The sequence below is a fragment of the Zonotrichia albicollis genome, assembly GCF_047830755.1.
Source record: "Zonotrichia albicollis isolate bZonAlb1 chromosome 34 unlocalized genomic scaffold, bZonAlb1.hap1 SUPER_34_unloc_1, whole genome shotgun sequence".
Taxonomy (NCBI): domain Eukaryota; kingdom Metazoa; phylum Chordata; class Aves; order Passeriformes; family Passerellidae; genus Zonotrichia; species Zonotrichia albicollis.
Window position 1 is genome coordinate 87,290 of NW_027428338.1, and position 27,428 is coordinate 114,717.

The 27,428-nt window shown below is 57.9% G+C and overlaps 3 protein-coding genes across 3 annotated transcripts in view; 1 reads left to right on the plus strand and 2 right to left on the minus strand.

Annotated features, from left to right (window-relative positions):
- The window catches only part of GANAB (glucosidase II alpha subunit), a 32,913-nt gene extending 18,127 nt beyond the window's left edge, over positions 1–14,786 (minus strand). Inside the window, 11 exon segments of the mRNA XM_074533736.1 lie at positions 2,016–2,169; positions 3,011–3,191; positions 5,339–5,435; positions 5,528–5,612; positions 5,736–5,820; positions 6,648–6,701; positions 8,655–8,834; positions 11,902–12,029; positions 12,746–12,854; positions 13,977–14,072; positions 14,679–14,786. Coding sequence (XP_074389837.1) covers positions 2,016–2,169; positions 3,011–3,191; positions 5,339–5,435; positions 5,528–5,612; positions 5,736–5,820; positions 6,648–6,701; positions 8,655–8,834; positions 11,902–12,029; positions 12,746–12,854; positions 13,977–14,072; positions 14,679–14,698 — 1,189 coding nt within the window. The 5' untranslated portion in view covers positions 14,699–14,786.
- A 397-nt stretch (positions 14,787–15,183) lies between these two features.
- ZBTB3 (zinc finger and BTB domain containing 3) lies at positions 15,184–19,328 on the plus strand. The gene is made up of 2 exons (XM_074533738.1): positions 15,184–15,298; positions 17,515–19,328. Exon 2 carries the CDS (start codon positions 17,520–17,522, stop codon positions 18,645–18,647), a length of 1,128 nt encoding a protein of 375 aa, XP_074389839.1. The 5' UTR covers positions 15,184–15,298; positions 17,515–17,519; the 3' UTR covers positions 18,648–19,328.
- A 330-nt stretch (positions 19,329–19,658) lies between these two features.
- Positions 19,659–24,260, minus strand: RCE1 (Ras converting CAAX endopeptidase 1; the record flags this gene model as incomplete). Its single annotated transcript, XM_074533742.1, is given in 4 exon segments — positions 19,659–19,967; positions 20,946–21,008; positions 22,281–22,352; positions 24,093–24,260. Coding segments are annotated over 4 exon segments (515 nt in total), but the record flags the coding sequence as incomplete, so codon positions are not given.
- Between the last annotated feature and the right edge of the window lie 3,168 nt (positions 24,261–27,428).

The following is a 27,428-nucleotide window of genomic DNA, read 5'->3' on the forward strand; positions in this document are numbered from 1 at the left end:
AAAACGGCCCTAAAACGGCCCTAAAAACAGCCCCAAAACGGCCCCAAAACCAGCCCCAAAAACAGCACCAAAACAGCCCTAAAACGGCCCCAAAAACAGCCCCAAAACGGCCCCAAAACAGCCCCAAAACAGCCCCAAAAACAGCCCCAAAACAGCCCCAAAACGGCCCCAAAAACAGCCCTAAAAACGGGGATGGCGCAGGGCCAGAGGGGAGCGATCCCTAAAATAAACCTAAAAATCCCAAAATCCTTTAAAATAAACCTGAAGACCTAAAAATCCGTTAAAGTAAACCTAAACAGGATGGGACTCCCAGTACTCCCAGTATGCCCAGTACCTGTCAGCCTGCCGTACTGAGCAGCGACGTTGCCGGGCCCCATCCCAGTATCCCCATTATCCCAATCCCAGTATCCCCAGTGCTCCCCAGTGTCCCATCCCAGTATCCCCAGTGTCCCATTCCAGTATCCCCAGTGTCCCATCCCAGTATCCCCATTATCCCAATCCCAGTATCCCCAGTGTCCCATTCCAGTATCCCCAGTGTCCCATTCCAGTATCCCCAGTGTCCCATCCCAGTATCCCCAGTATTCCCAGCACTCCCAGTGCCCCCCATACCTGTCAGCCTCCCGTACTGGTGTCCCCATCCCAATGTCCCCAGTGCTCCCAGTATACCTGTCAGCCTGCCATACTGGGTGCTGGCATTGGCGGGCCCCATCCCAGTATCCCCAGTGTCCCCATTATCCCAATCCCAGTATCCCCAGTGTCCCATCCCAGTATCCCCAGTATCCCCAGTATCCCCAGTATGCCCAGTACCTGTCAGCCTGCCGTACTGGGTGCTGACGTTGCCGGGCCCCATCCCAGTGTCCCATCCCAGTATCCCCAGTATCCCATCCCAGTATCCCCAGTGCTCCCAGTTTACCTGTCAGCCGGCCGTACTGGGCGCTGACGTCGCCGGGCCCCATCCCAGTATCCCCAGTATCCCCAGTATCCCATCCCAGTACTCCCAGTGCTCCCAGTTTACCTGTCAGCCGGCCGTACTGGGCGCTGACGTCGCCGGGCCCCATCCCAGTATCCCCAGTATCCCCAGTATCCCATCCCAGTACTCCCAGTATGCCCAGTTTACCTGTCAGCTGGCCATACTGGGCGCTGATGTCGCCGGGCTGCAGCCCAGTGGCTCCATTATTGCAATCCCAGTGTCCCCAGTATCCCCAATATCCCATCCCAGTACTCCCAGTATACCTATCAGCCGGCCGTACTGGGCGCTGACGTTGCCAGGCCCCATCCCAGTGTCCCATCCCAGTATCCCCAGTGTCCCCATTAACCCAATCCCAGTATCCCCAGTGTCCCATCCCAGTATCCCCAGTATCCCATCCCAGTACTCCCAGTATCCCCAATGTCCCATCCCAGTATCCCCAGTATCCCCAGTATCCCATCCCAATATCCCCAGTACCTGTCAGCCGGCCGTACTGGGCGCTGACGTTGCCGGGCCCCATCCCAGTGTCCCATCCCAGTATCCCCAGTATCCCATCCCAGTGCGCCCAGTTTACCTGTCAGCCGGCCGTACTGGGCGCTGACGTTGCCGGGCCCCATCCCAGTGTCCCATCCCAGTATCCCCAGTATCCCATCCCAGTGCGCCCAGTTTACCTGTCAGCCGGCCGTACTGGGCGCTGACGTTGCCGGGCTCCATCCCAGTGGCCCCATTATTGCAATCCCAGTATCCCCAGTATCCCCAGTGTCCCCGTTATTGCAATCCCAGTATCCCCAGTGTCCCCAGTGTCCCATCCCAGTGTCCCCAGTATCCCCAGTACTCCCAGTTTACCTGTCAGCCGGCCGTACTGGGCGCTGACGTCGCCGGGCCCCATCCCAGTATCCCATCCCAGTACTCCCAGTACTCCCAGTTTACCTGTCAGCCGGCCGTACTGGGCGCTGACGTCGCCGGGCCCCATCCCAGTATCCCCAGTATCCCCAGTATCCCCAGTATCCCCAGTATCCCATCCCAGTGCTCCCAGTACTCCCAGTACCTGTCAGCCGGCCGTACTGGGCGCTGACGTCCCCAGGCCGCGGCCCCAGCAGCAGGAAGACGTCGATGACGCCGCTCTCGGACATCCAGCGCACCTCGGTCTGGGGGGTCTCACCCCCCCCCTGCATGTAATCCAGCAGCTTCCCAAAAAGGGTCTGGGGGCGGCACAGGGGGTCAGCAACCCCACATTCCCAATGGGATAAACAGAGACCCCCAAATTCCCACTGGGATAAACAGAGACCCCCCCAAATGCCCCCAAACCCCCCCAAACGTCCCCACCAGACCTTGCTGGCCGTGTTGGAGCCAATGTCCATCCAGGAATCCAGGACCCCCAAACCCCACCCAGGACCCCCCAAACTTCCCCCAGATGCATCCAGGACCCCCCAAACCTCCCCCAGACTCCCCCAGGACCCCCTTGCAGGACCTTCCCAGCCGTGTTGGAGCCAATGTCCACCCAGGGTCCCCAAAACCCACCCAGGATCCTCCAAACCTCCCCCAAAGACCCCCAGAACCCCCCCAGACCCCCATGTCGGACCTTGCTGGCCGTGTTGGAGCCGATGTCCACCCAACACCCCCCAAACCCCCCAAAACCCACCCAGGACCCCCCAAACCTCCCCCAGACGCATCCAGGACCCCCTTGCTGGACGTTCCCAGCTGTGTTGGAGCCGATGTCCATCCAGGGTCCCCCAAACCCCCCCAGGACCCCCCAAATCCCCCCAACTCCCCCCTCCAGACCTTGCCGGCCGTGTTGGAGCCGATGTCCACCCAGGACCCCCCAAACCCCCCAAAACCCACCCAGGACCCCCCCAGGAGCTCCCAGACCCACCCAGGACCCCCCAAAGACCCCCCAGGACCCCCCAGACCCACCCAGGACCCCCCAATCCCCCCCTGCCGGACCTTGCCGGCCGTGTTGGAGCCGATGTCCACCCAGGACCCCCCAAACCCCCCCAGGACCCCCCAAACATCCCCAGGACCCCCCAAACCCCCCTGCCGGACCTTGCCGGCCGTGTTGGAGCCGATGTCCACCCAGGTCTCGGCGGCGTTGAGCCAGAAGAGGCCGAGGCTGAGGCGGGGCCGGTGCGCCAGCAGCAGCGGCACGGAGCCGTACAGGGCCATGGGCGTGAACACCTCGTACTGGAACACGTCCAGGTTGTACAGGCGGTACGGGTCACCCCCCCTGGGGACATGGGACACTCAGGGACACTGCCAGGGTGTACAGGCTCTATGGGTCACCCCCCCTGGGGACACTCAGGGACACTGACAGGGGTCAGGGACATCCCCCCTGGGTGTTCAATCAGTACAGGTCACCCACCCTGGGGACATGGGACACTCAGGGACACTGCCAGGGGCACAGGGACACTGTCATGGGGACACTCAGGGACACTGACAGAGGGATGGGGACACTACCATGGGGTGAGGGACACTTGACAGGGTGTACAGGCTCTATGGGTCACCCCCCCTGGGGACACAGGGACACTCAGGGACACTGACAGGGGTGTACAGGCTCTATGGGTCACCCCCCCTGGGGACACGGGGACACTCAGGGACACTGACAGGGGACAGGGTCACCCCCCCTGGGGACATGGGACAGGCTCAGGGACACTGCCAGGGGGGTGGGGACACTGCCAGGGGTGTACAGGCTCTATGGGTCACCTCCCTTGGGGACATGGGGACACTCAGGGACACTGACAGGGGGGTGGGGACACTGACAGGGCACTGCCAGGGGGACAGGGACATTCCCCTGGGGACACAGGGACACTCAGGGACACTGCCAGGGGCACAGGGACAGCACCTCATGGGTGTACAGGCTCTATGGGTCACCCCCCCTGGGGACATGGGGACACTCAGGGACACTGCCATGGGGACAGGGACACTGCCAGGGTGTACAGGCTCTATGGGTCACCCCCCTGGGGACACTCAGGGACACTGACAGGGGACAGGGACATCCCCCCTGGGGTGTTCAACCAGTATGGGTCACCTCTCTTGGGGACATCAGTGACACGGGGACAGGCTCAGGGACACCCCCAGGATGTCACTGTCACCCCATTGCTGCCACCCCCGCACAGCACGGCTGTCACTGTCACTGCTGTCACTGTCACTGCTGTCACTGTCACCCCACAGCGTTCCTGTCCTCCCACGGTGACATCGCCACCTCAGTGCCACCATCACCCCTCATCTTGCTCCTGTGCTGCCACATCCCCGTGTCCCTGCGTGTCTCAGTGTCACCCCGATGTCCCTGTGGTGTCCCCAATGTCCCCACAATGTCCCCAATATCCCCACAATGTTCCCACAAGGTCCCCAGTGTCCCCAATATCCCCACGGTGTCCCCATGGTGTCCTCAATGTCCCCACAATGTCCCCAATGCCCCCGTGGTGTCCCCAATATCCCCACAATGTCCCCACAATGTCCCCAATGTCCCCACAATGTTCCCAGCATCCCCAATATCCCCATGGTGCCCCCATGGTGTCCTCAATGTCCCCACAATGTCCCCAATGTCCCCGTGGTGTCCCCACAGTATCCCCAATATCCTCACAATGTCCCTGATGTCCCCAATGTCCCTGTGGTGTCCCCAGTGTCCCCAGCGTCCCCACAATGTCCCTGATGTCCCCACAATGTCCCCACAATGTCCCCAATGTCCCCAATGTCCCCACAATGTCCCCAGTGTCCCCAATGTCCCCAGTGTCCCCACAATGTCCCTGATGTCCCCACAATGTCCCCAATGTCCCCATGGTGTCCCCATGGTGTCCTCAATGTCCCCACAATGTCCCCACAATGTCCCCAATATCCCCAATGTCCCCAATGTCCCCGTGGTGTCCTCAGTGTCCTCACAATGTCCCCAGTGTCCCCAATGTCCCTGTGGTGTCCTCAGTGTCCCCACAATATCCCCAATGTCCCTGTGGTGTCCCCAATGCCCCCGTGGTGTCCCCGATGTCCCTGTGGTGTCCCCACAGTGTCCCCAATATCCCCAATATCCCCAATGTCCCCCATGTCCCCAATGTCCCCCATGTCCCCACAATGTCCCCAATGTCCCCCCTGTCCCCACAATGTCCCCAATGTCCCCGTGGTGTCCCCACAGTGTCCCCAATATCCCCAATGTCCCCCATGTCCCCACAATGTCCCCAATGTCCTCAGTGTCCCCAGCTCACTCGGTGGGGCCGCAGCCGCAGGTTGTCGGCGTGCTTGGGGATGCCCAGTGTCCCCAATATCCCCAATGTCCCCAGTGTCCCCACAATGTCCCCACAATGTCCCCAGTGTCCCCAATGTCCCCACAATGTCCCCAGTGTCCCCAATGTCCCCACAATGTCCCCAGTGTCCCCAGCTCACTCGGTGGGCCGCAGCCGCAGGTTGTCGGCGTGCTCGGGGATGCCGTACACGTGCTCGAATCCGGGCAGGGAGAAATCCAACCCCACCGAGGTGGGTCCTGTGGGGAGGGGAGGGGTTTGGGGGGGTCACAGGGGTCCCCCCGTGTCCCCCCCATGTCCCCAATGTCCCCAATGTCCCCAATGTCCCCACCGTAGGGTTTGCTGTCCGTGTGCGTTTTGAACGTCTCCTCCCACGCTCCCGGCTCCTCCTCGGGCTCTGCCGGGGGCTCTGCGGGCTGGGGGGGGGCACAAATCCAGTCAGGAATGGGGGGACCCCTCCCCAAAAATGGGCTGGGGGAGGGGGGGGGGGTTCAATGTGGGGGTGTCCCAGCCCGGTGTCCCCACAATGTCCCTGTCACCTTCTCGCTCTGGGTGCCACCGGCGCCGTCCTCGGGTCCCTCCTGCGCCGCCCCCTCCTCGCTTGGGGGGTCCTTGGGGGGGTCCCTGTGGGAATTTGGGGTCCTGGGGTGCCCCCAAAAGGGGAGGGGGGGGGCAGGGACAGGAGGGCACCCCCAGGACCCCGAATTTTGGGGGGACCTGGACCCCCCCCAGCTGCTCTGGGGGGTGTGGAAAGGGGGGAAATCTCATTTTTGGGGGCACAGACCCCCCTGGCTACACCTGACCCCTCAATTTGGGGGGCACAGACCCCCCTAACCTGACCCTTTAATTTGGGGGGAGGGGCACAGACCCCCCCCAACCTAACCTGACCCCTAAATGTGGGGGGCACAGACCCCCCCTAACCTGACCCTTCAATTTGGGGGAGGGGACACAGACCCCCCTAACCTGACCCCTCAATTTGGGGGACACAGACCCCCCCTATACTGACCCCTCAATTTGGGGGGCACAGACCCCCCCTAACCTGACCCCTCAATTTGGGGGGGGTGTCCAGACCCCCCTGGCTACACCTGACCCCTCAATTTGGGGGGCACAGACCCCCCCTAACCTGACCCTTCAATTTTGGGGTGTCCAGACCCCCCTGGCTACACCTGACCCCTCAATTTGGGGGGCACAGACCCCCCTGACTACACCTGACCCTTTAATTTGGGGGGGGGGCACAGACCCCCATTAACTGCTCCAGCCCCCTCCCCAATTTTGGGGGTGACTCCCCCCAAGCTGCTCCCCTTTTTAAGGGGGGGATTTGAAGCCCCCCCAACTTCTCCTACCCCCTCCCACCATGATAAGAGTGGGGGTCCCTATTTGAGGAGGGGGTTTCCCTTTTTGAGGGGGGGTCCGGGGTGGGTTTTTTTTTGGGGTGCATTCCATGGATTTACCTACGGAAAAGGCTCTTGATCCTATCCCACACAGAACTAACTTTATCCGCCAGACTGGGGGTGGGGGGCACCAAAACAGAAACACAGAGAGTCAGCGCGGCCCCCCCGGCCCTGGGGACCCCCCCTCAGCTTTGGGGGACACCCCCGACCCCCTCTGTGCTTTGGGGGACCCCCCCAGCCCACCCCGGCCCCGATCCCGCTGCGACCTGGGGGGGATTTGGGGGCTTTTCAAGGGTTTTTTAATGATTTTTGGGGGTTTTTTGAAGGATTTTGTGAGATTTTTTGAGAGTTTTTTAAGGGGTTTTTCAGGAGTATTTTGAGGGTTTTTTTCAGAGTTTTTGTCGGATTTTTAAGAGTTTTTTTGAGGATTTTTGTGGGATTTTTAAGGGTTTTTGTGGGATTTTCAAGGGTTTTTTAAGGGTTTTTGTGGAATTTCCAAAGGGTTTTTTTTAACGGTTTTTTGAAGAATTTTTAAAGGGTTTTTTGAGGATTTTTGTGGGATTTTTAAGGGTTTTTTAAGGGTTTTTGTGGGATTTTCAAGAGGTTTTTTTGACAGTTTTTTGAAGGATTTTAAGGGTTTTTCTGAGGATTTTTGTGGGATTTCCAAGGGTTTTTTTTGACGGTTTTTGGAAGGGTTTTTAAGGGTTTTTTTGAGGATTTTTGTGGGATTTTTAAGAGTTTTTTAAGGGTTTTTGTGGGATTTTCAAGAGTTTTTTTGACAGTTTTTTGAAGGATTTTTAAGGGTTTTTTTGAGGATTTTTGTGGGATTTTTAAGGGGTTTTTTTTGAGGATTTTTGTGGGATTTTTAAGAGGTTTTTAAGGGTTTTTGCGGAATTTTCAAGGAGTTTTTTTAAGGGCTTTTTGAAGGATCTTTAAGGGTTTTTTTGAGGGTTTTTAAGGCATTTTTTTGAGGAATTTTTAATGGTTTTTTTGGGGAGTATTACGAGTGTTTTTGCGGATTTTTAAGGGTTTTTTCGAGGGATTTTAATATGTTTTTTGGAGGATATTTTGAGAGTTCTTTTAACGTTTTTGAAAGTTTTTTAAGGGTTTTTTAGGGAGTATTCTGAGAATTTCTGAGAATTTTTTGTGGGCCTTTTGAGAAGTCTTTCAAAGTTTTTAAAGAGTTTTTTGGGGGATTTAGAGCTTTTTGGAGATTTTTGAACGATTTTTGAAGATTTTTGAGGGCTTCTGAGGGTTTTTTGAAGATTTTTCAAGGGTTTTTTGAGGATTTTTGAGGGTTTTTAAAGGATTTTTAAGGATTTTTGAGGGTTTTTGAGAGGATTTTTTTGAGGGATTTTAAGGATTTTTGAAGGTTTTGAAGGTCTTTGAGGGTTTTGAAGGTATTTGAAGGTTTTTGAAGGTTTTGAAGGTTTTTGAGGGTTTTGAAGATTTTTTAAGGGTTTTTTGAGGATTTTAAGGGTTTTTTTAAGGATTTTAAGGGTTTTTGAGGGATTTGAAGGTTTTTGAGGGATTTTTGAGGGTTTTTGAGAGAACTTTTTGTGGGATTTAAAGGATTTTTGAAGGTTTTGAAGGTTTTTGAGGGTTTTGAAGATTTTTTAAGGGTTTTTTGAGAATTTTTGAGGGTTTTTTAAGGATTTCTAAGGGGTTTTGAGGGTTTTCAAGGTTTTTGAGGGATTTGAAGGTTTTTGAGGGATTTTTGAGGATTTTTGAGGGTTTTATAGGGATTTTAAGGGTTTTTGAGGGATTTGAAGGTTTTTGGGGGGATTTTTGAAGGTTTTTGAGAGTTTTGAAGGTTTCTGAGGGATTTCTGAGGGTTTTCGAGTGAATTTTTTGAGGACTTTAAGGATTTCTGAAGGTTTTTGAGGGATTTTAAGGATTTTTGAAGGTTTTTAAGGGATTTTTGAGAGTTTTTGAGAGAACTTTTTGTGGGATTTAAAGGATTTTTGAAGTTTTTGAGGGTTTTGAAGGTTTTTAAGGGTTTTTGAGAGAACTTTCTGAGGACTTCAAGGATTTCTGAGGGTATTCTGAGGTTTTGGGGCCACTCACGAGTCCCGGCAGCGCCGCTGGTGCTCGAAGACGAGGAGGCCGCGGGCGTTGACGGAGCAGAGCAGCTCCCGGTGCCGCAGCAGGTCCAGGCGGAACGGGCGCTCCGTCACCAGCAGGCGGAGCCCGCCGGGGCCCAGCGCCAGCTCCAGCGCGCCCTCGTCGCGGGCGGTCACCTCCAGCCTGGGGACAATGACAGTGAGAGAGTCACCAGCCCTGGGACCGTTACAGAGTGCCCTCTGACACCTCCAGCCTGGGGACAATGACAGTGAGAGTGTCAGCATCCCTGGGACAGTTACACAGTTCCCTCTGTCACCTCCAGCCTGGGGACAGGGACAATCAGGGGTGTCACCAGCCCTGGGACAGTTACAGTGTGCCCTCTGTCACCTCCAGCCTGGGGACAATGACAGGGAGAGTGTGTCACCATCCCTAGGACAGCTACACAGTGCCCTCGTCATGGCTGTCACCTCCAGCCTGGGGACAATGACAGTGAGAGAGTGTCACCATCCCTGGGACAGCTACAGCGTGCCCTTGTCATGGCTGTCACCTCCAGCCTGGGGACAATGACAGTGAGAGAGTGTCACCAGCCCTGGGACAGCTACACAGTGCCCTCTGTCACCTCCAGCCTAGGGACAATGACAATCAGGAGTGTCACCAGCCCTGGGACAGCTACACAGTGCCCTCGGCACAGCCTGTCACCTCCAGCCTGGGGACAGGGACAGTGAGAGAGTGTCACCATCCCAGAGTGCTGTAACTGCCACCTCAGTGACCCCAGGGGCAGCTACACAGTGCCCTCTGTCACTTCCAGCCTGGGGACAATGACAGTGAGAGTGTCACCACTCCTGGGACAGCTCCAGCGCGCCCTCGTCGCGGCCTGTCACCTCCAGCCTGGGGACAATGACAATCAGGGGTGTCACCATCCCTGGGACAGCTACACAGTGCCCTTGTCATGGCTGCCACCTCCAGCCTGGGGACAATGACAGTGAGAGTGTCACCAGCCCTGGGACAGCTACAGTGTGCCCTTGTCATGGCTGTCACCTCCAGCCTGGGGACAATGACAGGGAGAGTGTCACCAGCCCTGGGACACCTACAGAGTGCCCTCTGTCACCTCCAGCCTGGGGACAGGGACAGTGAGAGTGTGTCACCATCCCAGGGACAGTTACACACTGCCCTTGTCACAGCCTGTCACCTCCAGCCTGGGGACAGGGACAATCACAGAGTGTCACCACCCCTGGGACAGCTACAGAGTGCCCTTGTCACAGCCTGTCACCTCCAGCCTGGGGACAATGATAGTGAGAGTGCCACCATCCCAGGGACAGTTACAGTGTGCCCTCAGCACAGCCTGTCACCTCCAGCCTGGGGACAATGACAATCACAGAGTGTCACCATCCCTGGGTACCCCAAAGTTCTGTCACTGCCACCTCAGTGACCCCTGGGACAGGCCCGCCAGCCTGGGGACAATGACAATCACAGAGTGTCACCATCCCAGAGTGCTGTAACTGCCACCCTGGGACAGCTACAGTGCCCTCTGTCACCTCCAGCCTGGGGACAATGACAGTGAGAGAGTGTCACCATCCCAGAGACAGTTACAGAGTGCCCTCTGTCACCTCCAGCCTGGGGACAGGGACAGTGAGAGAGTGTCACCAGCCCTGGGACAGCTACACAGTGCCCTCTGTCACCTCCAGCCTGGGGACAGGGACAATCAGGGGTGTCACCATCCCTGGGACAGTTACACAGTGCCCTCGGCACAGCCTGTCACCTCCAGCCTGGGGACAATGACAGTGAGAGTGTCACCAGCCCTGGGACACCTACAGAGTGCCCTCGTCGCGGCCTGTCACCTCCAGCCTGGGGACAGGGACAGTGAGAGAGTGCCACCACTCCTGGGACAGCTACACAGTGCCCTCTGTCACCTCCAGCCTGGGGACAATGACAGTGAGAGAGTGTCACCATGCCTGGGACAGTTACAGTGTGCCCTCGGCACGGCCTGTCACCTCCAGCCTGGGGACAGGGACAGTGAGAGTGCCACCACCCCTGGGACAGCTACACAGTGCCCTCGGCACAGCCTGTCACCTCCAGCCTGGGGACAGGGACAGAGTGTCACCATCCCTGGGACAGTTACAGAGTGCCCTCTGTCACCTCCAGCCTGGGGACAATGACAATCACAGAGTGCCACCATCCCAGAGTGCTATAACTGCCACCTCAGTGACCCCTGGGACAGCTACAGAGTGCCCTCGTCGTGGCCTGTCACCTCCAGCCTGGGGACAGGGACAATCAGGGGTGTCACCAGCCCTGGGACAGTTACAGAGTGCCCTCTGTCACCTCCAGCCTGGGGACAATGACAGTGAGAGTGTCACCATCCCTGGGACAGCTACACAATGCCCTCTGTCACCTCCAGCCTGGGGACAACGACAATGAGAGAGTGCCACCACCCCTGGGACAGTTACAGAGTGCCCTCATCATGGCTGTCACCTCCAGCCTGGGGACAATGACAATCACAGAGTGTCACCATCCCAGGGACAGCTACACAGTGCCCTCTGTCACCTCCAGCCTGGGGACAATGACAGTGAGAGTGGCACCAGCCCTGGGACAGCTACACAGTGCCCTCTGTCACCTCCAGCCTGGGGACAATGACAATCAGGGGTGTCACCATCCCAGGGACAGCTACAGAGTGCCCTCTGTCACCTCCAGCCTGGGGACAGGGACAGTGAGAGTGTCACCATCCCTGGGACAGTTACAGAGTGCTTTTGTCACGGCCTGTCACCTCCAGCCTGGGGACAGGGACAATCAGGGGTGTCACCATCCCTGGATCATCCCAGGGACAGCTCAAGGTGTCCTTGTCACAGCCTGGGGACAGCGGAGTTGGGGACAGTGTCACCATCCCAGGATGCTGTGACTGCCACCCTGGGACAGCTCCACGTGCCATCGTCACAGCCTGAGGACAGCGGCCATCGGGGGGTGGGTGGCAGTGTCACCCCTGTCCCCATTGTCCCCTCACCTCTCGGCAGGCGGCTCCCCCAGCAGCAATTGGAAGGTGGCTCTGTCCCCATGTCCCCATTGTCCCCATGTCCCCATGTCCCCATTGTCACCTCACCTCTCGGCAGGTGGCTCCTTCAGCAGCAATGAGGAGGTGATGGCACTGTCCTCATGTCCCAGCAGCAATGGGGAGGTGATGGCACTGTCACCCCTGTCCCCATGTCCCCTCACCTCTCGGCAGGTGGCTCTGTCCCCATTGTCCCCATTGTCCCCTCACCTCTCGGCAGGCAGCTCCCCCAGCAGCACGTCGGGCACCTGGTACCGGGGTCGCAGTGGGTTCAGCTCCTGGATGCGCAGGCGGGTGATGTTCCCTGAGAGCCCCCAGAGCTCCAGCAGCAACGGCACCTGTGAGGGGACACGGGGACAGTGACACCTGAACAGGGACAGGGACACCTGGACAGGGACAGTGACACCTGTGGGGGGACACGGGGACAGTGACACCTGAACAGGGACAGGGACACCTGGGGACATGGGGACAGTGACACCTGGACAGGGACAGTGACACCTGAACAGGGACAGTGACACCTGGGGACATGGGGACAGTGACACCTGGACAGGGACAGGGACACCTGGAGACATGGGGACAATAGGGACAGTGACACCTGGGGACATGGGGACAGGGACGTTCCCTGAGAGCCCCCAGAGCTCCAGCAGCAATGGCACCTGTGAGGGGACACGGGGACAGTGACACCTGAACAGGGACAGGGACACCTGGGGACATGGGGACAGTAACACCTGAACAGGGACAGTGACACCTGAACAGGGACAGTGACACCTGGGGACATGGGGACAGTGACACCTGTGAGGGGACACGGGGACAGTGACACCTGGTGACATGGGGACAGTGACACCTGGACAGGGACAGTGGCACCTGGGGCACAGGACAAGGGGACAGTGACACCTGGACAGTGGCACCTGGGAGCCCCTACAGCTCCAACAACAGCAACACCTGCACAGAGGGACCCCAACGTCCCCTCACCTGTGTCACCTCATTCACCGCCTCATCCTGTGACTCCTCTGTCCCCTCCTGTCCCCCCCCAGTGTCCCCAGTGTCCCCTCACCTGTGTCACCTCGTTCACCAGCCGCATCCTGGCCACGTCGGGGCCGAGCTCCAGCGACTCCAGCAGGGCCCGGTACGGGGAGTGCCCGGGCTGGATCCGCCGCTGCCGCCTGGGGGGGACACAGGGGGTGACACAGGAAGTGACACAGGGGGTGACACGGCCTCTGAGTGACCCCTCGGGCTCTGAGTGACCCCCCAGGCTCTGAGTGACCCCTCGGGCTCTGAGTGACCCCCCAGGCCCTGAGTGACCCCTCTCCATCCCTGCCCAGGTGTGTCTCCTCCATCCCAGGTGTCTCCCCTGCTCTCCCCAGGTATGTCCCCTCCCCAGGTGTGTCCCCTGCTCCATCCCAGGTGTGTCCCCTCCATCCCCAGGTGTGTCCCCTGCTCCATCCCAGGTGTGTCCCCTCCCCATCCCAGGTGTGTCCCCTCCATCCCCAGGTGTGTCCCCTCCCTCCCCAGGCGTGTCCCCTGCTCTCCCCAGGTGTGTCCCCTGCCCATCCCAGGTGTGCCCCTCCATCCCAGGTGTGTCCCCTCCCTGCCCAGGTGTGCCCCTCCATCCCAGGTGTGTCCCCTCCCCATCCCAGGTGTGTCCCCTCCATCCCCAGGTGTGTCCCTTCCATCCCAGGTGTGTCCCCTCCCTCCCCAGGTGCGTCCCCTCCCTCCCCAGGTGTGTCCCCTCCATCCCAGATGTGTCCCCTCCATCCCAGGTGTGTCCCCTCCATCCCAGGTGTGTCCCCTGTCCTCCCCAGGTGTGTCCCCTCCATCCCCAGATGTGTCCCCTCCATCCCCAGGTGTGTCCCCTCCATCCCCAGGTGTGTCCCTTCCATCCCAGGTGTGTCCCTTCCATCCCAGGTGTGTCCCCTGCTCTCCCCAGGTGTGTCCCCTCCATCCCAGGTGTGTCCCCTGCTCTCCCCAGGTGTGTCCCCTCCATCCCAGGTGTGTCCTCTCCATCCCCAGGTGTGTCCCCTCCATCCCAGGTGTGTCCTCTCCATCCCCAGGTGTGTCCCCTCCATCCCCAGGTGTGTCCCCTCCATCCCCAGGTGTTTCCCCTCCATCCCAGGTGTGTCCCCTCCCCATCCCAGGTGTGTCCCCTCCATCCCAGGTGTGTCTCCTGCCCATCCCAGGTGTGTCTCCTGCCCATCCCAGGTGTGTCCCCTGCTCTCCCCAGGTGTGTCCCCTCCATCCCCAGGTGTGTCCCCTCCATCCCAGGTGTGTCCCCGCCCTCCCCACACCTGCAGAAGCCGCTCTGCTCGCATGTCTTGAAGTTGCCGCGGTCGACGGCGAGCGAGGCCCCGAGGAGGCAGCACAGGGCGAGCCCCAGCGGCCACCTGGGGGTACAGGGGTCAGAAACAGACACAGAACCCCCCAAAATACCCCCCCAAAATTCCATCTTGGGGTACAGAGGGGGTCAGGAACCGAAAACAGACAGGGACCCCCCAAAATACCCCACAAAATCCACCTGGGGGGCACGGGGGGGTGAGGAACCAAAACCAGGGGGAGAACCCCCCCAAACCCCCACCTGAGGGCACCGGGACACCCCAAACCCAGCGGGAGACCCCCCCAAACCCACATGGGGACACCGGGACACCCCAAACTCCCCTCATGTGGGCACGGGCGGGTTCGAGATCCCCCGAACCCCCAATGGGGGGCAGCAGGGAGGGGAATGAGGGGGCCCCAGAGCAGATCTGGGGAGGGGTCCCGGGGGGTTTTGGGGGGCTCGGGTCCCACCGGGGATGGGGGGGTGTGGGGGGCTGGGGGAGGGGCTGGGCCGCAGCCCAGGCCCGAGGCCTTGGGGGGGTCCCGGGCGCTCGAGGCCCGGCCGGGGGGACCCGGGGGGGTTTTTGGGGGAGGGTCCCGTAGGGGGGGCGGGGGTGACCCCGGGGGGGTCCCACGGGGGGGTGGAGGGGGGGGGTCGGCCCCTGGCGCGCGCTCACCGCCCCAGCGCCGCCGCCATCTTGGATCCGGCCTGACCCTTGACCCCGCCCCCGGCCCGACGCCGCCGCTTCTCATTGGCTGTGGGGAGCCCCTCCCTCCGTCCCGCCCTGGCCACGCCCTCCAGCGGAGTTCCCGCCTTACCTGGTTGCCAGGGAGACGGAGGTCCCGCCCTCTTCGTGTTGTGATTCGCCTACTGGGTTTGAGCGATGGGAGCACAACCCAATCAGAGAGCGGCTCGCGGAATAGGCGGGAACGCACCGTGAGGGCAGGGCGGAAACCCAATGAAAGAGCGGGAACGCTGAGTGACAGCCCGTTTACCCAATCAAAATGCTGCTTTCAGCCACTGCCACGCCCCCGAGGGCTTCCGTGGCAACGCCCCGCCTCCGCGCTCATGGCAACCTCCGCCCGGGCGACCGCGGCCCGTCCTTTCCGAAGAGCCAATCAACAGCGCACATTTCTGATTGGCGGCAATTACAGCCAATGAACAAACGTCTTTTACCCTGCTCTGCCCGGTCACATTGAGTGACAGGTGAATTAACCAATGAGAGCGGAGTGGCGGGTACGCAGGGGCAGCCAATCAGCGCGGGGAGGCGGGGCGTGAGCAGGCCGCGGCTTTGTGGTGAGCGGGGCTGGGGGCGCTGGGGGGGAACTGGGACAGACTGGGACAAACTGGGACAGACTGGGACCGAACGGGACGCGCGGGGACGTGCTGGGATGGACTGGGGCTCGCCGGGATTGACTGGGATGGGCCCCTTAGGATTGCCTGGGACGCGATGGGTGACAGGGCCTGACCGGGATTGGCTGAGGGGGGGACACTGGGATGGACTGGGATTGGCTGAGGGGGGCTACTGGGATGGACTGGGATTCCCCAGAATCCCAAACCATTCCCATTCCCCTTCCCAGTTCCATCACCCCGACCCTGATGGAGTTCCCCGGGCTCTGACCCTGCTCTGATCCCCGTTTTTCCCGATTTCCCCCCATTTTCCTCCGCCTGCACTTCCCCGAGCACTGACTCCCCATTTTTCCTGTTTTTCCCCCATTTCCCTCCATCCAAATGGAGTTCTCTGAGCACTAACCCCCATTTTCCTCATTTCTCCCTATTTTTCCCCATTTCCCACAGCCTGATTAAGTTCCCCAAGCCCTGATTTTCCCGTTTTTTCCCCCATTTCCCACATCCCCAAACACTGATTAATTCCCCATTCCCCCCCATTTTTCCTCCATTCTCCTCCATCTCAATGGAGTTTCCCAAGCCCTGATTTTCCCGGTTTTTCCCCATTTCGCAGCCCCGATGGAGTTCCCGGAACACAGACTGATTGCCCATTTTCTCCTATTTTCCCCCCTGATTAATTCCCCATTTCTCCCCATTTTTACCCCTGATTAATTCTCCATTTCCCCCCATTTTCCCCCCATTTTCCAGCCCCGATGGAGTTTCCCCGAGCACTGATTAATTGCCCATTTCCCCCAGTTTTTACCCCTGATTAATTCCCCATTTCCCCCATTTTTCCGCAGCCCCGATGGAGTTCCCCGAGCACTGATTAATTCCCCATTCCCCCCCGTTTTTCCCCCATTTCTCCAGTCCCAATGAAGTTCCCCGAGCACTGACTGATTCCCCATTTCCCCCCATTTTTACCCCTGATTAATTTCCCGTTTTTTCCCCCATCTTTCCCCAGCCCCAATGGAGTTCCCGAGCACTGACTGATTGCCCATTTTCCCCCATTTTTACCCCTGTTTAATTCCCCATTTCCCCCCGTTTTTCCCCCATTTTCCAGCCCCGATGGAGTTCCCAGAGCACCGATTAATTCCTCATTTCCCCTATTTTTCCCCCATTTCCCCAGTCCGAATGAAGTTCCCCAAGCACTGATTAATTGCCCATTTCCCCCAGTTTTTACCCCTGATTAATTCCCCATTTCCCCTCGTTTTTCCCCAGCCCCAATGGAGTTCCTGAGCACTGATTAATTCCCCATTTTCCCCCATTTTCCAGCCCCGATGGAGTTCCCGAGCACTGACTGATTGCCCATTTCACCCCATTTTTACCCCTGATTAATTCCCCATTTCCCCTCGTTTTTCCCCCATTTTCCAGCCCCGATGGAATTCCCCAAGCACTGATTAATTCCCCATTTTCCCCCGTTTTTCCCCCATTTTCCAGCCCCGATGGAGTTCCCGAGCACTGATTAATTCCCCATTTCCCCCGTTTTTCCCCAGCCCCGATGAAGTTCCCCAAGCACCGATTAATTCCCCATTTCCCCCATTTTCCAGCCCCGATGAAGTTCCCGGAGCACTGATTAATTCCCCATTTCCCCCGTTTTTCCCCAGCCCCGATGGAGTTCCCGAGCACTGACTGATTCCCCATTTCCCCCCATTTTTACCCCTGATTAATTCCCCATTTCCCCTATTTTTCCCCCATTTCCCCAGTCCCACTAAAGTTCCCCAAGCACTGATTAATTGCCCATTTCCCCCCATTTTTACCCCTGATTAATTCCCCCCATTTTCCCCCATTTCCCCCCGTTTTTCCCCAGCCCCAATGGAGTTCCCGGAGCACCGATTAATTCCTCATTTCCCGTTTTTTCCCCCATTTTTCCCCAGTCCCGATGGAGTTCCCCGAGCACTGACTGATTGTCCATTTTCCCCTATTTTTACCCTTGATTAATTCCCCATTTCCCCTATTTTTCCCCCATTTCCCCAGTCCGAATGAAGTTCCCCAAGCACCGATTAATTCCCCATTTCCCCCATTTTCCAGCCCCGATGGAGTTCCCCGAGCACTGACTGATTGCCCATTTCCCCCCATTTTTACCCCTGATTAATTCCCCATTTCCCCCGTTTTCCCCCATTTTCCAGCCCCGATGGAGTTCCCCGAGCACAGCCGGCAGCTGCTGCGGGGGCTGCGCGAGCAGCGCTCCCGGGGCATCCTGTGCGACTGCACGGTGCTGGTGGGCACCGCGCCGTTCCCCGCGCACCGCGCCGTGCTGGCCGCCTGCAGCTCCTTCTTCCACCTGTGCTACGCCGAGCCGGGCGGCGCGGGAGGAGCGCGGGGCGCCGTGGTGGCGCTCAACAGCGACATCGTCACCGCGCCGGCCTTCGCGCTGCTGCTCGAGTTCATGTACGAGGGGCGGCTGGCGCTGGCGGCGCCGCTGGAGGACGTGCTGGCCGCCGCCTCCTACCTGCACATGAACGACGTGGTCAAGCTGTGCAAGAAGAAGCTGCAGGCGCGGGGCCCGGCCGAGGCCGACAGCACCAAGCGGGAGGAAGAGGAGGAGGAGGAGGACGCGCCCAGCCCGCCCCCGCCGCAGCCGCCGCCGCCGCAGCCCCCGCAGCTGCTCCCGGAGGAGGCGCCGGAGCCGCCGCTGGTGGACGCGGCCGACACGACCCAGCCCGGGGTGGGGGTGGGCGTGGAGCGACCCCCGCCCAGCCCCAGCAGCTCCAGCGAGGCCGCGCCGGGGCCCGGAGCCGCCGCTGCTGCCGCCGCCGCCGTTCCCCTCCCTCCATCCGCGGGCGGGGGTCCCTGGGCCTCGCCCCCCGTGCCCATCAAAGCCGAGGCCATCGTGATCTCGGACGAGGAGCCCGACGGTTCCCGCCGCCCCCCTGCGCCCCCTCCCCCGCCGCCGCCACCGCCGCCCCCAGCCCCGGCCCGAGCGGCGCAATTCGGGGAGGGGGCGGCGCTGGGCGCGGCGGCGCTGGGGGGGCTGCGGGAGCCGCTGTTCCTGGCGCCGCTGGAGCCCCGCGGGAGCTTCGGGCTCTTCGCCGAGGAGGCGCCGACGTGCCCGACGTGCGGGAAAACGTTCTCGTGCTCGTACACGCTGCGGCGGCACGCCACCGTGCACACCCGCGAGCGGCCCTACGAGTGCCGCCACTGCCTGCGCTCGTACACGCAGAGCGGGGACCTGTACCGGCACGTCCGCAAGGCGCACAGCCACGGCGGGCCCGCCCGCGGCCACCGCGAGCCCAACCGCGACGGCGACAACGCGACCTGACCGCCGCCGCACCCGCCCGGGCACCGGCACCGAGCGAGCCGAGCCGGGCCGGGCCGGGCGGGGCTTGGATGGGGACAGCGGGATGGGGACGATGCTCTGACCGGGACACCGGGATGGGGACAATGCTCTGACCGGGGACACCGGAATGGGGACGGCTGCTCTGACCGGGGACACCGGGATGGGGACACCGGAATGGGGACAATGCTCTGACCGGGATGGGGGCACCTGCTGTGACCGGGGACACCACCGGGACTGCGACACCTGCACCGTCCTGAGCCACCGGGATGGGGGCACCTGCCCTGAGCGGGACCCCCGGGATTGTGACACCGGCTGTGACCGCGACCCCGCCCCGGGGGAACCGGAGGGACGCGGGGGGCGTGGTCTCTCGGGGGGCGTGGCCTCTGGCGGGTGTACGGGGGTCACGCGCGAATAAAGCGACGCTGGACACGGGCGGTGGGCGGTGCTTAAGGGGGCGTGGTCTCGCGTGACAGCGCCCCCTGGCGGATGGGAAAACCTCGGTGTTGCCCCAGTTCATCCCAGTCGCTTCTGCTCCCATTCCAGTCCATCACGGTCATTCCCAGGCCCCTTCCATTCCTTCCCAGTTGCCCTAAACCCATCCCAGTCCTCCCCAGTTCATCCCAGTCCTTCCCAGTTCCCCCTAAACCATCCCCGTCCCTCCCAGTTCCTCCGAGTTGCCCTAAACCCATCCAAATCCCATCCAGTTCCCTATTATCCATCCCAGTTCCCCTAAACCCATCCCAGTCCTTCCCACTCCCATCCCAATCCCCCCCAGTCCCTCCCAATCCCATCCCAGTTCCCCCCAATCCCATCCCATTCCCCCCCAGTCTCTCCCAGTCCAATCCCAACGCCCCCCATTGCCATCCCAGTACCCCCCACTCCCCTCTCAGTCCCATCCCAGTCCCCCCTAAAACCATCCCAGTCCTTCCCAGTTCCCTTAGAGCCATCCCAATTCCTCCCAGTCCCCCCCCGTGCCCCCCATGAGGCCCCACAAAGCCTGAAACCACTTTAATCACAAAAATAGACTCTGTGCGGCGGCTCCTATAAAAAGGGGGGGCTCTGGGGAGGGGCGGGCGCCCCCCCGCCCGTGTCAGGAGCAGGCGGGGGGGTCGCGGCAGGGGGGGCGCGCCCCGAAGAAGGCGGGCTCGGTCAGGGGGTGCAGCAGCAGCAGGAACCCCAAAACACCCAGCAGGTAGGCGGGGAGCAGCGCCCGGCGCCGGGGGTGCCCCAGGGCCGCGCCCAGCGCCGGGAAACCCATGGAGTTACAGAAGGAGTGGCACAGGACGGGCCCCGCCAGGTGACCTGGGGACAGCGGGGACACGGATTGGCACCCCAAAAACACAGCTGGCACCCCAAAAATACACCCCAAATACACAGCCGGCACCCCAAACCTCTGCCAGGGTGATCAACCATTCCCTGGCATCCCAAATCCCCCCACGGAGTTACAGGAGTGGCACAGGCCGGGCCCCGCCAGGTGAGCTGGGGACAGGGGGGACACGGATTGGCACCCTAAAAACACAGCCCAAAACCACAGCTGGCACCCCAAAAATACACCCCAAATACACAGCTGGCACCCCAAAAACCACAGCTGGCACCCCGAAACTCTGCCAGGGTCAGCAACACTCCCACCGGGGTCACAGCGTCCCCCCAAATCCCCCCCATGGAGTTACAGGAGTGGCACAGGCCAGGCCCCACCAGGTGAGCTGGGGACGGGGGGGACACGGATTGGCACCCCAAAAACACACCCCAAAACCACAGCTGGCACCCCAAAAATACACCCCAAATACACACCTGGCACCCCAAAAATACACCCCAAAACCACAGCTGGCACCCCAAACCTCTGCCAGGGTGATCAACCATTCCCTGGCATCCCAAATCCCCCAATGGAGTTACAGGAGTGGCACAGGCCAGGCCCCACCAGGTGAGCTGGGCATGGGGAAATGGGATTGGCACCCCAAAAATCACACCCCCAAATACACACCCCAAAAATACACCCCAAATACACACCTGGCACCCCAAAAATACACCCCAAACACACCTGGGGAAGGGGAAATGGGGGTTGGCACCCCAAAAACAGACCAGGGGACAGGGACACGGGGATTGGGGACCCCAAAAAAACATCTGGGGATAAGAAAATGGGGATTGGGGACCCCAAAAATCCACCCCAAATACACCTGGGGATGGGGACACAGGGGTTGGCACCCCAAAAACTGACCTGGGGATGGGGAAATGGGGCCTGGGGACCCCCAAACCCCCCGGGCCCCCCAAACCCAAACGCACCGGTCCTGAGGAACAGGAAAGCCGTGTAGGCCCCGAACACGGCCGTGTAGGAGAACTGGAATGCTGGGGGGATAAAAGGGGGGTCAGGGACACCCCAAAACCCCCCGGGACCCCCAAATCCACCCCTACCCCTGAGAGAGGATCAGAGGCATCACAGGAACCACCCTGGGAACTCCAAATCCCACCCTGGAAACCCCAAATCCCACCCTGGACACCCCAAATCTTCACCCTGGACATCCCTGGACACCCCAAATTCCTTCTAGACATCCCTGAGAACCTGAAATTCCCCCAGACACCCCAAACTCCCTCAGGACACCCCAAATCAAATCCTGGACACCCCAAATTCCACCCTGAATACCCCAAATCCCACCCTGGACACCCCAAAATCCCCCAGGACACCCTGGGACCCCCCAAATTCCCCTCCAGACACCCCAAATCCTCCCCCTGGACATCCCAAATTCCTCCTGGACATCCCTGAGAACCTCAAATTCCCCCCCGACACCCCAAAACCCCCATGGAGACCCCAAATCCCACCCTGGACACCCCAAATCCCACCATGGGAACCCCAAATCCCGCCCTGGACACCCCAAATCCCACCCTGGACACCCCAAATCCCACCATGGACACCCCAAATCCCACCATGGACACCCCAAATCCCACCCTGGACACCCCAAATCCCACCCTGGACATCCCTGGACACCCCAAATTCCTCCTGGACATCCCTGAAAACCTCAAATTCCCTCAGGACACCCCAAATCAAATCCTGGACACCCCAAATTCCACCCTGAACTCCAAATCCTCCCCCTGGACACCCCAAATTCCTCCTGGACATCCCTGAGAACCTCAAATTCCCCCCTGACACCCCAAATCGTCACCCTGGACCCCCCAAACTCCCCCCAGACACCCCAAATCCCACCCAGGACACCCCAAATCCCATCCTGGGAACCCCAAATTCCCTCAGGATACCCCAAATCCCACCCTGGCCCCAAAAATCCCACCCAGGACACCCCAAATCCCACCCAGGACACCCCAAATCCCACCCTGGACTCCCCAAAACCCACCCTGGACTCCCCAAATCTTCACTCTGGACACCCCAAATCCCACCCTGGACACCCCAGATTCCCTCAGGACACCCTAAACTCTCTTTGGTCATCCATGGACACCCCAAATTCCCCATAGGACACCCCAAATCTTTACTTTGGACACCCCAAATTCCTCCTGGACACCCCAAATTCCCTCAGGACAACCCGGGACCCCCCAAATCCCACCCAGGACACCCCAAATTCCCTCAGGACCCCCCAAAATCCCCCCAAAATCCCCCCAAATCCCCCTCACCTGCTGCCATGAAGATGCTGCCGACGGAGCCGTGGCGGAAGCGGAGCTGCTCGATCACGTGGTGGAAATGGGCTGGGGGCAGATTTGGGGTTTTGGGGGCAGATTTGGGGTTTTGGGGGGGATTTGGGGTTTTTGGGGCAGATTTGGGGTTTTTGGGGCAGATTTGGGGTTTTTGGGGGGATCAGGGGTGTGGAGTCAGTGGCAGTTTTGGGGGGATTTGGGGTTATTTTGGGGTCCCACTCGCCCACCCCAAGGAACAGGGAGCAGCCCAGTATGGGGGGGATTTTAGGGTATTTTGGGGTATTTTGGGGTATTTTAGGGGTATTTTTGGGGTATTTTAGGGTTGCACTCATTGACCCCAAATAAGAGGAGGCAGGCCAGTAGGGAGGGGTTTTGGGGTGGGTTTTTGGGGTATTTTTGGGGTATTTTAGGGTATATTTGGGATATTTTGGGGTTCCACTCACCGACCCAAAGAAGAAGGGGCGGGCCAGCACAGGGGAGGATTTTAGGGTATTTTTAGGGTTTTTTTTTTGATATTTTGGGGTCCCACTCACCCACCCCAAGGAACAGGGGCAGGCCAATATGGGAGAGTTTTAGGGTGGGTTTTTGGGGTGTTTTTGGGATATTTTGGGGTTTCACACACTGACCCCAAAGAAGAGGGGGCAGGCCAGTATGGGGTGGGATTTTAGGGTATTTTGGAGATATTTTTGGGGTGTTTTTGGGATGTTTTAGGGCTCCACTCACCGACCCCAAAGAAGAGGGGGCAGGCCAGTATGGGGTGGGATTTTAGGGTATTTTTGGGATATTTTTGGGATATTTTTGGGGTGTTTTAGGGCTCCACTCACCGACCCCAAAGAAGAGGGGGCAGGCCAGTATGGGGTGGGATTTTAGGGTATTTTTGGGATATTTTGGGGTGTTTTTGGGGTGTTTTAGGGCGCCACTCACCGACCCCAAAGAAGAGGGGGCAGGCCAGCACAGGGGAGGATTTTAGGGTATTTTTGGGATATTTTTGGGATATTTTTGGGGTGTTTTAGGGCGCCACTCACCCACCCCAAGGAACAGGGGCAGGCCAGTATGGGAGAGTTTTAGGGTGGGTTTTTGGGGTGTTTTTGGGATATTTTGGGGTTCCACTCACTGACCCCAAAGAAGAGGGGGCAGGCCAGTATGGGGTGGGATTTTAGGGTATTTTGGGGATATTTTTGGGGATATTTTTGGGATGTTTTAGGGCTCCACTCACCAACCCCAAAGAAGAGGGGGCAGGCCAGCACAGGGAGGTATTTTAGGGTATTTTGGGTTTTTTTTTTGGGATATTTTGGGGTTTCACTCACCGACCCCAAAGAAGAGGGGGCAGGCCAGTATGGGGTGGGATTTTAGGGTATTTTTGGGATATTTTGGGGATATTTTTGGGGTGTTTTAGGGCGCCACTCACCGACCCCAAAGAAGAGGGGGCAGGCCAGCACAGGGGGGTATTTTAGGGTATTTTTGGCGGTTTTTTTTGGGATATTTTGGAGTCCCACTCACCCACCCCAAGGAACAGGAGCAGGTCAGTATGGGAGAGTTTTAGGGTGGGTTTTTGGGGTGTTTTTGGGATATTTTGGGGTTTCACTCACTGACCCCAAAGAATAGGGGGCAGGCCAGTATGGGGTGGGATTTTAGGGTATTTTGGGGATATTTTTGGGGTGTTTTTGGGGTGTTTTTGGGCTCCACTCACCGACTCCAAAGAAGAGGGGGCAGGCCAGCCTGGGATGGTATTTAAGGATATTTTTGGGGTATTTTAGGGATATTTTTGGGGTGTTTTAGGGCCCCACTCACCGACCCCAAAGAAGAGCGGGCAGGCCAGCACGGCAGGGCCGGGCCCCGTGCAGGGCACCAGCATGGGCAGCATGCAGGCCCTGAACACCAACTCCTCTGTCAGAGGTGCCACCACCTGGTTCCGCAGCCAGCGCACGTCCCCGAGGCACAGCGCCCACAGCCGCGGGTCTGGGGGACCCCAAACACCCACAGGGCTGAGCCCCAGAATCCCAAACATGATACGCCCCAAAAAACCCCAAAAACCCCCCAAAAAACCCAGCCCTGGTTCTGTATCCATAGCACATCCCCGAGGCACAGCGCCCACAGCCGCGGGTCTGGGGGACCCCAAACACCCACAGGGCTGAGCCCCAGAATCCCAAACATGATACACCCCAAAAAAACCCAAAAAAACCCCAAAACCCCACAGGGCTGAGCCCCAAAATCCCAAACATGATACATCCCCAAAAATCCCCAAAAAACCCCACAGGGCTGAGCCCCAAAATCCCAAACATGATACACCCCAAAAAACCCCAAAAAACCCCAAAAAAACCCAAAAACCCCACAGGGCTGAGCCCCAGAATCCCAAACATGATACACCCCAAAAAACCCACAGGGCTGAGCCCCAAAATCCCAAACATGATACACCCCAAAAATCCCCAAAAAACCCCAAAAAACCCCAAAAACCCCACAGGGCTGAGCCCCAGAATCCCAAACATGATACACCCTAAAAATCCCCAAAAAACCCCAAACACCCCACAGGGCTGAGCCCAAAAATCCCAAACATGATACACCCCAAAAAAACCAAAAAACCCCAAAAAAACCAAAAAAGAAATAAAAAATCCAGCCCTGGTTCCACAGCCCATGCACCAAAAACCCCACAGAGCTGAGCCCCAAAATCCCAAACATGATACACCCCAAAAATCCCCAAAAAACCCCAAAAACCCCACAGGGCTGAGCCCCAAAATCCCAAACATGATACACCCCAAAAAAACCCCAAAAAAACCCAAAAACCCCACAGGGCTGAGCCCAAAAATCCCAAACATGATACAGCCCAAAAAAACCAAAAAAACCCCAAAAAACCCCACAGGGCTGAGCCCCAGAATCCCAAACATGATACACCCCAAAAAACCAAAAAAAAAAAACCAAAAAAACCCCAAAAAACCAAAAAAGAAATAAAAAATCCAGCCCTGGTTCCACAGCCCATGCACCAAAAACCCCACAGAGCTGAGCCCCAAAATCCCAAACATGATACACCCCAAAAAACCCCAAAAATCCCCAAAAACCCCACAGGGCTGAGCCCCAAAATCCCAAACATGATACACCCCAAAAAACCCCAAAAAAACCCAAAAACCCCACAGGGCTGAGCCCCAAAATCCCAAACATGATACACCCCAAAAAAACCAAAAAAAACCCCAAAAATCCCCCCAAAAAACCCCAAAAACCCCCACAGGGCTGAGCCCCAAAATCCCAAACATGATACACCCCAAAAAAAACCCAAAAAACCCCAAAAAAACCCAAAAACCCCACAGGGCTGAGCCCCAAAATCCCAAACATGGTACATCCCAAAAAACCCCCAAAAAAACCCAAAAACCCCACAGGGCTGAGCCCAAAAATCCCAAACATGATACACCCCTAAAAACCCCAAAAAACCCCAAAAAAACCCAAACACCCCACAGGGCTGAGCCCCAAAAATCCCAAACATGATACACCCCAAAAAACCCCAAAAAACCCCACAGGGCTGAGCCCCAAAATCCCAAACATGATACACCCCAAAAAACCAAAAAAGAAATAAAAAATCCAGCCCTGGTTCCACAGCCCATGCACCAAAAACCCCACAGAGCTGAGCCCCAAAATCCCAAACATTATACACCCCAAAAAACCCCCAAAAAACCCAAAAACCCCACAGGGCTGAGCCCCGGAATCCCAAACATGATACACCCTAAAAATCCCCAAAAAACCCCCAAAAAACCCCAAAAAACCCCACAGGGCTGAGCCCCAAAATCCCAAACATGATACACCCCAAAAAAACCAAAAAACCCCACAGGGCTGAGCCCCAAAATCCCAAACATGATACACCCCTAAAATCCCCAAAAAACCCCAAAAACCCCACAGGGCTGAGCCCCAGAATCCCAAACATGATACACCCCAAAAAACCCCAAAAAACCCCACAGGGCTGAGCCCAAAAATCCCAAACATGATACACCCCAAAAAACCCAAAAAAACCCAAAAACCCCACAGGGCTGAGCCCCGGAATCCCAAACACGATACACCCCAAAAAACCAAAAAACCCCAAAAAACCACAAGAAAACCAAAAAAGAAATAAAAAATCCAGCCCTGGTTCCACAGCCCATGCACCAAAAATCCCACAGAGCTGAGCCTCAAAAATTCCAAACATGATACACCCCAAAAATCCCCAAAAAAACCCCAAAAACCCCACAGGGCTGAGCCCCAAAATCCCAAACATGATACACCCCAAAAATCCCCAAAAAACCCCAAAAAAACCCAAAAACCCCACAGGGCTGAGCCCCAAAATCCCAAACATGATACACCCCAAAAAACCCCAAAAAAACCCCAAAAAAACCAAAAAAGAAATAAAAAATCCAGCCCTGGTTCCACAGCCCATGCACCAAAAACCCCACAGAGCTGAGCCCCAAAATCCCAAACATGATACACCCCAAAAATCCCCAAAAAACCCCAAAAACCCCACAGGGCTGAGCCCCAAAAATCCCAAACATGATACACCCCAAAAAACCCCAAAAAAACCCAAAAACCCCACAGGGCTGAGCCCCAGAATCCCAAACATGATACACCCAAAAATCCCCAAAAAACCCCACAGGGCTGAGCCCCAAAATCCCAAACATGATACACCCCAAAAATCCCCAAAAAACCCCAAAAACCCCACAGGGCTGAGCCCCAAAATCCCAAACATGATACACCCCAAAAAAACCAAAAAAACCCCAAAAAGCCCCAAAAAAACCAAAAAAGAAAGAAAAAATCCAGCCCTGGTTCCACAGCCCATGCACCAAAAACCCCACAGAGCTGAGCCCCAAAATCCCAAACATGATACACCCCAAAAATCCCCAAAAAAAACCCCAAAATCCCACAGAACTGAAAAACCCAAAATCCCACAGAACTGATCCTCAAAATCCCCATAGAGCTGACCCCAAAATCCCATAAAACTGACCCCAAAATCCCATAAAACTGAGCCCCAAAATCCCATAAAACTGAGCCCCAAAATCCCTTAAAACTGAGCCCCAAAATCCCTTAAAACTGAGCCCCAAAATCCCATAAAACTGAGCCCCAAAATCCCATAAAACTGAGCCCCCAAACCCAATAAAAACCCCAAACCCCCCAAAA